General features: G+C 38.4%; 1 protein-coding gene across 19 annotated transcripts in view; it reads left to right on the top strand.

Annotated features, from left to right (window-relative positions):
• EYA1 (EYA transcriptional coactivator and phosphatase 1) overlaps positions 1-13,065 on the top strand; it is a 229,512-nt gene that overhangs the window by 109,594 nt on the left and 106,853 nt on the right. For 10 of the 19 annotated variants that reach the window (XM_075920528.1, XM_075920531.1, XM_075920529.1 and 7 more), the window contains 3 exons: positions 328-377; positions 2,042-2,169; positions 4,133-4,195. In XM_075920528.1, the coding sequence (XP_075776643.1) occupies positions 2,046-2,169; positions 4,133-4,195 (187 nt within the window). In that variant the 5' untranslated portion in view covers positions 328-377; positions 2,042-2,045. Of the gene's footprint in view, positions 1-327; positions 378-2,041; positions 2,170-2,522; positions 2,567-4,132; positions 4,196-13,065 lie in introns of those variants that run through there. The other 9 variants (XM_006131516.4, XM_006131518.4, XM_014577733.3 and 6 more) reach the window with 4 other exon arrangements.

Here is a 13,065-nt window from a genome sequence, read left to right on the forward strand (position 1 = left end):
GACACCTCTTTCTAGCTACCTTAGCAAGGCTGCTTTGCATGTTGATTGGGGGAGGGGTAATCCAGTTTGCAGCTGTCATAGGCCAGTGATGAATCACTATCCCGTCATTTGGCTGCCTTCCCCCTGACATGGAGAGGAGGGGGATGGACCTGCAGGAGGAAACAACAGTTGAGACTTCAATTTAAAGACAATATGCCTTTCACTGTCGCAGTATTCACCTTTTGGTTAAAGGACACTATTGTCATCCATCGTAATAGTCTTGTTTAGATTAAGGTCAGGCATTAAAGTAGAATAATAGTGGCTTCTATTTGTTTTCCGGGTTTGCAGGTGCAAAAATCCCAAACCAGTTCAGATGTTGCTGTTTTCTCAAGTTGCAGGTAAGGATATGATCGATATTTGGTCTCTCTGTGGAAAGAAGTGCTTAGAAGTAAGGGGTTTTTACTTCAGATAAAAGTAAACATTTATTATTGTTTTCCACTTTAAATGGAAGAATATTACATCAATGCCTGGAGAACTCTGAGGTGAATTAATACAATAAAGTCTGTAAACTATGGATAAAATCAGTCCTGCACCTAATATTTTTCATTTAAATGCTAGAGACTCCCTTTTTCTTAAAGACTCCCCAGAATTGTAGCTGGGCTTTTAAAATGTAAGGCTTGGCTTTACTAGTGAGAGTTAAGATGAAATTGTATTAAAGATATCTACAATAAAATCCCATTATAAATGTGAAAAGTCAGATGAAAACATTTGTGTTTAAGCATATTTACATTTCCACTATGGAAAGAAGAAGTTTTGTGTTATTTAAATACAATTTTAAAATGCCTTCATTACAATGTTTGAAGTGGAAGCAGTCTGTGTTCAAATACATTGGTGGAAAAAGTCTCAGAGGGGCAGCCTTGTTAGTATGTAACTGAAAAAAACTTAAAAAACCCCCAAATAATAGTTCTACAGTACCTTGTTTTTTAAGTTTTAAGTTTTTTCAGTTACAGACTGACATAGCTACTCCTCTGAGACCTTTAAACATGCAAGGCATTGCAATAGTTTCTAATAGTTTCTAAGGAACTATTGGTAGAAATGTCAGTCATACAAATTTTCTATCAGAAGAGACTACTTAAAAAGTAGTCATTAGCATTATCATGCATTTTTGGAACAATGGAAACGAAAGCAATATATACTTTGTTTACGAGCTTAACAAATACAAACCGAGAGTTTGGAACGGTGATCATGAACAGAGACCTGTTTTCCTTTTTAGAAACTGAAACTGTTGAATCTAAGATATTTGTGATGAATTTAGCTGTTTGGCTACTGCATTAATGTTAATTGGTTTTTTTTAATTGAATCTGAATTGTTTAATTTTGCCTAAGTGACAGCTGAGGAATTGTGAAGTGTTAAGGCATACTAGAGTCTGTATGGATTCACTGTATGTTGCCTTATCCCTTTTCAATTGGGCATGCTTTATGTAATCCACAAAGCAAACAAGTGAGCAGACATAATAGTGTTTTAATGCGCATTTGTTTCAACGGAAACAGAGGAACAATTAAGTAGTTTGCCAGAGTAAACACATACATCAGGAATATCTCATTCCCTGTCACTAGACTATAGGTTTCAACAATTGCTTCAAGTGTTTTATTTGGTTTTGAGGCCCATTAAATTCCAATTGGGTGGTAAATTTTGAGAAAGCAAAGCGTTATCTTATTGCTAAGGGAATGTGTCATTTTATATATTAATGAAACTGCCTATTATACATAATTTAAAAAGTGTAATAATATGAATCTCTTAGGCATAGTTTAATTTATTTATATTTTATTCTGTTAAGTGTTACAATAAAAGATACGACTGTTTGTCATGAGTTGAATATATGGAGTAAAAATACAAGAGCGAACACTTTGATGCTGAGAAAAAAGATCATGACAGGAAAAATATTGTTTATTTACATAGTATTGTATAATCAAGTAGAAACAATGGATTAGATGTTGTTCGGACAATTCCTCCATAATGAAAGTTGAATGTAACAGTAAAATTGTCTGCTTCTTGTTTTTAGGTCTATGGAAATGCAGGATCTAGCCAGCCCACATAGCCGACTAAGTGGTAGTAGTGAATCCCCCTCCGGCCCAAAACTTGATAACTCTCATATAAATAGTAATTCCATGACACCCAATGGCACAGAAGGTGAGCTACCATTTTTTCTGACTATATTTCATATAGTATTCGTTCTCAAGAGATTTGTTCCATCAGTCTTTAAGACAGTAAGTTTTATATATAGAAAAAATACTATTTTAGGTGTTCTATCTTTATTTAATATATATATATATATATATATATATATATATATATATATATATATATATATATATATATAAACCTATGTTCAGTGTTTGTCAGTAGTTAATATTATCAGCTTTCAGCAATAGCTCTCATATCATGTTTGTATTCCCTTCACATATTTTCAATGCATTTGAATGGTATTACGTTGCTTAAGTCAAAATAATTGAAACCCATCAACAAAATAATTTGCATTTTAGTGATGAGAAGAAAAGGAAATATCTACAGTTAGCTGCTATAAAAGGTAAATTATAAGTAATCATTGCCATTTCTCTATTTTAATTTTGAATTACAAGTTACTACATTTATGAGAGCTTTGCCATATAGGTTAATACAAAACTGTCATTAAAAATTGTGTTGATATTGTGCTGATAAACATAATTTGATAGGCTGTATTCTGCTTCCACTTTTCTCATGGATTTTCCATGATTCAAATAGTTATAATTCCGTGAAGGTAAAATATAATATGTATCTTTCATGTTTTGATGAAAAGAGGAGAAATAGCAGAAACAGAAAAATTGACCTATGAACTGGCTATATTTGTTCGCAGTATAGTACAAAGAGTACCTCAACACATCTACCCTACAAATGATACCTTTTGTAAAAATGTAGAGATGTTCATATAATTGTGGAAAACAGCTGTAAGTACAACCCTAAGTAAAAGAAAATAAAATATCATGAGTTTATAATGTATTTGCAAAACTGAAACTTATAATCGCATTTTGTGATAAAGATTTTTTGTACATACATTTGAGTATTTCTTGTAGCAAAGTTGTACTGCATGTTAAAAGCCAACATGTAAATAGGCAGTTTTAGACTATGTAAATGCATTGCGTTCTTCCAGGAAAGACATCTGTCAATCAGATAGATGTTCCTCCTGAGCTTGCCAAACATCTCAGTTATCCACTCAAATTAGAGATGACTGTAGTTTGGGATGGCTTATCAAAAGCTGACAGTCAGTTGTGCTGACGTTATGTACAGTTCGCTTTATGCAAAACAAGGTTTGTAAGATTAAATTTTAAGCCATTTTAAATTCTAATAATCTATAATATTAACTTGGGGTTCTTTTTGTTTTGTTTTTAAATAAATATGTATGTATAATTGTGGTTTCCCATTTATTTTAATTGAAGTAGAAAAATTAAATATTCTATGCGCACAAAAGATCCTTCTGTCATTTATATGTTATCAGGTATATTTTTGGGAAAGGGTAAATGTCCCTTTTTCAAAAGTTAGTTGGGTATTTGAGAGCTCAATGGTCTGAGGCTCCTAAATTTCACCCATAGCTTAATATCATTAAATCAACACATACCTATTAATAATGTGAGTTCAAAGCCTTGATTTTATAAAAGCTCCCAGTTTTTTGGGCCTTCTGTTCAGTGTGGAGGCAACACAAAAGTTCAACATGTTTCCTTGAACCATAAGACGCTTCCCTTGATCTGGCCACAGGAACTCCTTATGGACCTAAATAAGAGGCGTTCATGCATACAAGCAGAACAAAGTTAACCGAGGGCCCTAAATGTTTTGTTTTTAAGGAATGAGTTAAAGGTATATTTTCTGCTTGCAAATGCCATTCAACAAATACATATGCAAATTAAGTCTATTTCAGTTTAATCTTGAGTTTTATTAGAAAAATATAAACTAAAACACTGTAATTTTGTTTTTAACATTGTTCCTCTCTGCCTTTAGAATTTGTAAGTTCACGTCTTACTCGTTTAGGTTAATTCTGCCAAGAAAAATGGAGTTTATCAAAGATATTTTACAACCTGAAATGAAGCCCAACAGTTTTCTTTTGTTTGCAATTTCCCTTCAGGTGACATGACTCTGCTCAACACTGCAGACTGGTTGCTAAGTACTAGTACACAGACCACTGCAGGTTTGTGTAGCCATGGTGAACACAGCAAAAATGTTAGCATGCATTTTAAGATGTTGTCAGAAAAATGATTCTGAAAAGTATCTCGCGTCCATTGTTTCCAGTTTAAGTTTTGAAAAAGTGGCAGTAGTAATTCTTAAAATTGTGGTTATCTTCACTGACAGATAATTAATTTAAGCCTGTGAAAGAAATATCAGATCATTCATTCTAGAATCAGATATGCACTTAGGGCCCAGTTCTGATCTCAAATATACAAATATTTCCAACTGAATTTAGTGGGAGTAGCATAAGAAGCCAAGGAGAGAATTTTCCCGTGAATCTGCCAGAGTATATTGTTTGCTCTGGGGGAAACATTTTTTTTTTAAAACTGATAATCAAGCTTTAGAAAAACAAGGTGAATGTAGTGATCTTTCTTTTTAAATTAAGCATAAACTAATTTTTTTGCATACTCTTCTGAAGTAGGATCCTGTTTAAAATCAAATGATAGATTCTAGGCATGTATATTATATACAACTGGCAAATACTTCCCTTAAAATGCTACAGTATGAAAAATGTGTGGTTTGCTTGTTTGTTGCATGTAGAGTGGAAATGTGTTGCTGAACATTCACATGCTAACTGTAATGTGTGAAACTGACTGACTGTGAGCCTCATTCTCATTCAGAAAAAGGACTCCTTTACATCACTTTGCTGCTGGAAAGGGCCCTTAATATAAATGAGAATCAGGGCCTCAGGTGTTTACATTTTGCATGTTATAAGTTTGCTATAAAGATTTGTTAAATTTCATTTCCCTATGGATTGGGCAGAATTCCATACCCCAGAGTGCAAAATGTGTTCTGTAAATTAGAAAAAAAAAATCTGTCCCAAAGTGCAATGGCCCCGTTTCAAACAAAAGTTCTTTAATTCCTCTCAGACATGTTTTCAGACATGCCTCGTATTGATGTTGTAGTACAGAGGATGTGGTTGCTAGATAGCTGACTGCTATTAGTTAATATTTTTAGCTTCACACTTAGTAAGTTTTCAAAGTACTGGATGGGGATTTAGTTGTGTGATTGAGTCATACAGTTTAATCCTTGCATACTGCTTTGATTATATACCCTTTAGATTGCTTAGACACATGGTAGGGCACCCAACTTTGTCGCAATGCAAAATGTGCCCTGGTATAAAGGTGGGCCACACAGCCGTAGAAAAGTATGAACATCTTGTAACCATGATTACCAGTCCAGAAATTTATTAGCCAGTTACCTGTTCCTAATAAGTTGGGTATTTTTTTCTGCCCATCCAAAAATAATTTAAAAGGAGTTTTGATAAGTCTGACTTATTCTTGCTTCAGATACCAATGTCTGTATGAGTTGTCTTAAATTGTGACAGTAAGTAATATTCATTTAAATTCATGCCAAGATCATGAGACCGTCGTTACAGCATGTGCTGGTATGTGGTGAGGAGAAAATACAACTTGTACATTTTAGGAAAAACCAGAAATAACAGTATTCGTTCATTTGGTTTCTCCTATCCTAATATGCCAGTTCAGAGTGTAAATCTTCCTATCAGCGGATGGAGAGCGAACAGGCAAAAGGAAAGCTCTTGTCATATACTTCTGTGTAGGGGGCAGGCTGGCTGGTGGGTTGATCCTGCTCAGTTGGAGACTTCTCAAACAATACATTTGATATTAATATTAAAAGGTTTGTCTGAAAATATTCAGGAAAAGTAACCTCAGATACCAAAACAGGAGAGGAAGTCTGTCATATTTATAGTTTGCACCATTACTGTAGTAACCTCTACAATCTCTTAATATACCAGAAATGATCTTTACCATGCCCTTGTGAGATAGGGAAGGACTATTAACCCCATTTAACTGATGTATGGAGTGACTAAATGACTTGACCAGGATCACACAGGAAGTTGGTGGTAGATTAGCAAATTTAATTTGGTTCTGGGTCTACTTTTCAGACTGCTTTTAGCCCCTTCGCTATTTTTTCTCTTATAAAAAGGTTGCCACTGTGTCAGGACTGACACAAAGGGACTACAAAAATTAAAATTAACAGGTAAGAGATTACCTTTCTTCAACTCTACTTTTTCCCAGTCAACTAATGTCAGTTTCAACCAGGTATCCAGCTAAAGAAGGCAGGGTGAGTTCAGAGAAAAGACTACACTGAAGTCACCTTCTGAAAGCAGCTTCCAAAAGTGTTTGCTACATTAGATTGCTAATTATATGAAGGGATATTTGCCTCTCTCAACCACTGGAACTTCTGCCCAGTTACGGTGTCTTTATACAGTATTAAACCCACCAAAAATAAATAAGTGATCTGTTTTTTTCTAATTTACAGCATTCTTTTTTCACTGAGTCATTGAGGAGTGTCAGTCTCGTTCTGAGGGGCCAGATAGGAAGGAAAATTTCTAGCTCCCTAGAGATGGGGAAGGCAGATAAGTTAGGCAAAGATGTAAAGTGGCACATAGAATTTCAAAGGCAAATTGGGCATAAAAATCTGCTAGGCGGCTTTTAAAATCTCAGCGATAATCTGTAAAGTATCCTATCTGATGGACAACCAGGATGAGATGCCTCCATCAAAGATGCCTTTGAAATTAAATGTGCCACTTGACATCTTTGAAAATGGTGTAAATTGCAAGGGGGGAAGGAGGGAGGAGAGAAGGAAAGCTAGCCAAAAACTCAAAAAGTAACAGCAAAATGCTTTTTAAGTACATTGTTTAGCAGGCTTCCTGCTTCTAATCAGTGGTGTCCTTGGACAATCAAGATGCTAAAGGAGCACTCAAAGATGATAAAGTCATTGCAGAGAAACTAAATTAATTCTTTGCTTTGGACTTCACAGCTGAGGATGTTAGGGAGATTCCCAAACGTGAGCCATTCTTATAGGTGACAAATCTAAGGAATTGTCCCAGATTGAGGTGTAATTAGAGGAGGTTTTGGAATAAATTGATAAACATAACAGTAACAAGTCATTGGGACCAGATGGCATTCACACAAGAGTTCTGATAGAATTCAAATGTGAAATTGTGGAGCCATTAACTGTGGTTTGTAACCTGTCCTAAACCAGCATCTGTACCTAATGACTGAAAGATAGCTATTGTAACGCCAATATTTAAAAATAGCTCTATAGGTGATCCTGGCAATTACAGACCAGTAAGTCTAACTTCAGTACTGGGCAAATTAGTTGAAATGATAGTAAAGAATAAAATTGTTAGAGGCATAGATTAACATGATTTTTTGAAGGAAAGTCAACATGGTTTCTGTAAAGGGAAATCCTGTCTTACTAATCCACTAGAGTTGTTTGAGGGAGTCAACAAACATGTGGACAAGGGGGATCCAGTGGATACAGTGTACTTAGATTTCTAGAAAGCCTTTGACAATGTTCCTCACCAAAGGCTCTTAAGTAAAGTAAGTTGTCATGGGATAAGATGAAAGATCCTTTCATGGGTTGATTACTGGTTAAAAGGTAGGAATAAATGGCAAGTTTTCAGAATGGAGAGAGGTAACCAGTGGTTTCCCCCAAGGGTCTGTCCTGAGAGAAATCCTATTCGACCTATTTACAAATGGTCTGGAGAAAGGGGTAAACAGTGAGGTGGCAAAATTTGCAGATGATGCTAACCTGTTCAAAATAGTTAAAACAAAAGCCAACTGAAGAGCTCCAAAAAGATCTCACCAACCTAAGTGATTGGGCAACAAAATGGCAAATGAAATGTAATGTTGATAAATATAAAGTAATGCACATTGGAAAAAATAATCCCAATTATGCATACAATGTGATGGGGACTAATTTAGCTACAGCTATTCAAGAGAGAGATCTTGGAGTCATTTTGTATAGTTCTGTGAAAACTTTCACTCAATGTGCAGCAGCAGTCAAAAAGGAATCATTAAAAAAGGGATAGGGAATAAGACAGAGAATATCTTATTGTCTCTATATAAAACCATGGTTTGCCCACATCTTGAATACTGTGTACAGATGTGGTTGCCTCATCTTAAAAAAGATATTTTGGAAGTGGAAAAGGTTCAGAAAAGAGCAACAAAAATGATTACGGGTTTGGAACAGTCCCATATGAAGAGAGATTAAAAACACTTGGACTTTTCAGTTTAGGAAAGAGGAATCTAAGAGGGGATATGAGAGAGGAATGTAAAATCATAACTGTATAGAAAAAGTGATTAAGGAAAAGTTATTTACTTATTCCCATACTATAAGAACTAGGGGTCACCAAATTAAATTAATAGGTATCAGGTTTAAAACAAACAAAAGGAAGTTTTTCTTCACACAGCACACAGTAAACCTGCGGCATTCCTTGCCAGAGGATGTTGTGAAGACTAGGACTTTTAACGGGCTTCAAAAAAGAGCTAGATAAATTCATGAAGGTTAGGTTCATCAATGGCTATTAGCCAGGATGAGTAGGAATGGTATCCCTAGCCTCTGTTTGTTTGGAAATGGATGACAGGAGTAGGATAATTTGATGATTACTTGTTGTGTTCCCTTCCTCGGGGCATCTGGCATTGGCCACTGTTGGCAGACAGGATACTGAGCTAGATGGACTTTTGGTCTGACTCAGTATGGCATCTCTTATGTTCATAAATGCAATAAAAGCTTCTCAATGTTCCGACCAAGCAGGTGGCCATAAGATAGTATTAGTCCTATTGAATCTGAATCCTCATGGTTTCAAAAAGAAACGGTAAGGCAGTTTGGCATGAGTTAGAAATACTATAGAGTGTAAGATGTTAGATATTAGACTGGTTGTATGTTTAAAATTTAAAAACACCTTATCACTCTGGATGGCAATTTATAGAGGAGAGTTGTACCTTGTATCCCATAACTACTTATTGGTTGTTATGAGAATTGGGTTTCTTGCTTTACTCAGCCCATACTGAGGGCAGACCAGGTTATTAACTATCTTACATGTTCTCCAAACTCTGTAGCATGTATTCAAACAAAAATCTTTTTTTAAAGGTGTGTTTCAGTGAACTCTGATTAAAAAACAAAAACAATCAGTCTGGAAATAGTTAACAGATTTAGACCTTTCCTACTTTCATAGTTCTTTATTCACTTATCACCTCACCTGACTTACACTGTCCAATCAACCTTTACTTTACCTCTTTGTTCTGTAATAGAAACGTATGCTTCCATGCATACTGTTAATATTATATATAATGTATTAAATGTGTAGCTCTGTAAGGTGTCAGGTATGATATGTTGGTGGAGTAGAGGAATATTTTAATCTTTAGAAATTGAATAATTGTTTTGTATTATGAAATTTGTTGGGCATATTGTGGGATAGGTTTTTATGAACATTCAATCTGTTGAGCTTACAGGTCTGTGTCTTCAATAAACACATGTGAAGCAACTCTTTTTTACAGTGGCTAATGTTGTAGTCTAATTAAATGGATTCCTTTAGCAAGAAACAGGATTTTTTAAATTTTAATTATTTGATTTGATTTGTTAACCATTAAACATGATTTTATATATTATAGGGAGCAAATTTAAGGTCTAGTGGATGATGATAGAGAGGTGACTGGTCAGTGACAAAGAAGCTTCTACCACTTGGGTATTTTGAAGTTTCTAGCCTTCATGATTGTGAAGGATGACTCATAAAGGTTAAACAGGTCTAACTGATCCAAAGACGTTGGTGTGCATACAGCCTAAAACAATGTGCAGGGGAACTACCCCATGCATCTTAATGGTGTGTGAACTCCAAGGCTTACTGCCCTTGGGGCTGCAGCCCCACAGAGGACTTTGTGTAGAAGATTGCAATGGGTCCAGTTCAAACACCCCTGAAAATACACCCTGGCTGCTGGGGCGTGCACTGTCCCCTCTCTATCTACCACTCCTGGGAAGAATAAGGGAGATGCATGTGACTGTCCCTGCATCTTTTGGAGGGAAAATAGAACTTCCCCACCATAAGCATCCCTGTCATGATGTTTGGAGGGCCCTGCAGGCTTAATCTGATCATCCCTTCCCAGCTGTCTGTCTTCTTCCATGCCCCTTCACTTTGCCTGCTTCCTTCACCTTCCAGTCTCCTGTTCCATTCATGTTCTTATTCTTCTGCCTCCCCAAGCGCTCACCTTCCATTTTGAGGCCCGGTAGCACAGCTCTGTCACTTCTCCATATAATCCCAGACCCTAATCTCCCATCCAGTTCTGCACTTCCTCTTAGCCTGCCTGGCCTTTAGTCCTACTGTATTTCCTGGCTCTCCAACTTTCTAACCTTCCCCTCCGGTTTAGGATTGCCAACCCTCCTGTTTCGCCAAGAGTCTCCCAGAATCAGGCTCAATCTCCTGGAGGCTCCTGAAGCCAAACAGAGATGTCCAGCGATAGGGGGATGGGGGAGGAAGGTGCTAAGGCAGGCTCCCTGCCTGCACTGGTGTTACGCTGCTCCCAGAAGCAGCAACATGTCCCTCCCTGCGGTCCCTAGATGGGGAGAGAAAAGATTCTCTGCACGCTGCCCCCTCACTGAACACCAACTCAGCAGCTCCTGCTGGATGGGAATTGATGCCAATGGGAGCTGTAGGCACCACAGGGCACAGAGCCACCTGCCCCTCCGCCACCCCACCTAGGAGCTACATGCTAGTCTCTTCTGAGAGTGGTGCAGGACCAGGGCAGACAGGGAACCTGCCTTAGTGCCCCATGCCCTCTGGACTTTCAGCAGCCAATCTCCCAGTTTGGCTTCAGGAGCTACCTGAGATGAGCTCTGCCTGATGGGAGCACACACCCCAAGCCATTGCTTTAGTCCTGAGACCACTCCCAGAACCCATCCTCCACCCCCTCCTGCACCATGAACCTCTCCAGTACTCCAGCCTAGAGCTGCCTCCTGCACCCACATTCCCTCCCAAAGTCTGCACCTGCTTCTGCACCCCAGCCCCCTTGCACCCAAACTGCTACTCAGAGCATGCATCTCAATCCCTGGCCCCAGACCTGCCGCCTTCCACACCCAAACTCCCTCCCAGAGCTCACACCTCTTCCTGCACCTTAACCGCCTGCCCCAGGATCAGCCCAGAGCCCTCTTCCACAATCCAGATCCCTCAGCCCCAGCCCAGAGCCCATATCCCCACCCCCCATGTCAGTGAAAGTGAGTGGGTGGGGGATGCGGGGGGGGGGGGGGGGCTCAGGGCAGGGCAAGGGAGTTTGGGTTTGTGTGAATAGACAACTGGCAAATCTACCCTCCCACACTTTTGGCTCAGCCCAGCAGTTCCTATAGCAGAGTTTAATCAGGTATAATTAGGAACAGGACAGTTTATAAATGTTATTAAATATATACATATTTAATATTGTATTTTAAATATTTCTCTGTGTATATGTGAAAACAGGATCTTTGTAATTCCTGCAAACCCTCCTTCAATTACAAAAAGGCATTTATTTTAAACATAGGCCAACAACAATACAAACCTGGAGTTTCTAGGCTAAAAAAAGTTGTGGAAAATTTAAAGTGGATGATGGTCACTTCTGAAATACCTTAATTTTAATAAAACTCCTTTTTCTGAACTTCTTAAGTAAACGTGTAGCCTGTAACAAGTGACATTTCAGGAGATATGGGGGCTTTAAGTGGATTCTAGTGGCGGGCAGGGATGTTTAAAATCAGACTTACAATGGGAAGTGGCTTCCATGGTAAGTGTGGCGCAACTGCCACTGTTCTGTGATGAAAGATGAAAATCTCTTAAATACATGAAGCAGCATAGAAAATAAACAGAAAGATTTCCTTCTGCTCAGGGTCCAGAAAACAAACATTGGTAATCAGGGTTTGGTCCTTATATATTAGGTTTAGGATTAGAAGTTCCTGCTTTAACAGAAGTAAGGTGATTTAGACTGGTATTTAGCAGCTTCAGCAACTAATACCTCCTAGGATGGTTTGATGCTATCAAGACAACACAATCTAGATGTTGCAATTTTCTGAAAAAACTCTGTTTATGACGGGGAGAGAGAAAAGGTGTAAACCTCAGAGTGAAAGAGTATCCGCTTCCTACCCCAGTGAGTCCTGAAACATGGAGGAATCTTATTTGATTAGGAGTCACTGGTTGGATACTCACTTCCTAGAACTTTAGGTTGAAGGTTAACCAGGTAAACCTGCCTGACTTCCGTCTGGCTGATTTTCTGTCATTGGCTTGTGGCCTTGTGACATCATGTGGCCAATTGCATCAAATTTAAGCATTATTTACAGAAGCTACAGAATACAACAGTTAAGCCACAGACTAACTAGGGTAACACAAAAGCCCTTGTCCATGCTCAGGAAGGTCTTCATGGCCAGATTATCTGTGGTGGGTTCGATGAGGAAAAAATATCAGGTGTGATCTTCATCCCATAAATTAATTCACCTCTACTGTCTGAGTGAAGTAGAGACTAATCTAACAGATACTCAAATTTTCTAATCACCAGGAAAGAGAATACTTCAACTCCGGAGCAATGATAAGGAGAGCCCTTAAAATCCGTGGTTATCCACTCCATATCCGCAGGTATCCATGATCAATTTTTATGGATATTGGAGCAGATGTGGATACTACAAAAAGGGATGTACATGGGCACTTGTCCCATTCCACTGTATTTGATACTTATTTGGGAGCACCAGGGGTCAGGCATTCCTGCAGAGGAGTATAGTTGGGGTAGAGTGCTATTCCTCCTCTGCCTTGCCTGGCACTCCCACCAGGGAGCAGCACAAGCACCTGTGCCCTGATCATGCTCCTCAGAAGGAGCTCCCCCAACACCACTCCTCAGTAGGAGTGCCTGGTGAGGCAGAGCGGGACAAGCCTCCGTAGGACAACTACCCACTCAACTACGCACACGGATTCATCCTCTGAGAGTGAGGCATGTTTGCTGCTGCGGAAATGTGGATGTGAATGTACATGAAAGGCAGGGAGAGGACCGTGGATTGGGTGCATGTTGTTTCCAGAGG

This window comes from Pelodiscus sinensis, chromosome 2 (assembly GCF_049634645.1).
Source record: "Pelodiscus sinensis isolate JC-2024 chromosome 2, ASM4963464v1, whole genome shotgun sequence".
NCBI classification, from domain to species: Eukaryota; Metazoa; Chordata; order Testudines; family Trionychidae; genus Pelodiscus; species Pelodiscus sinensis.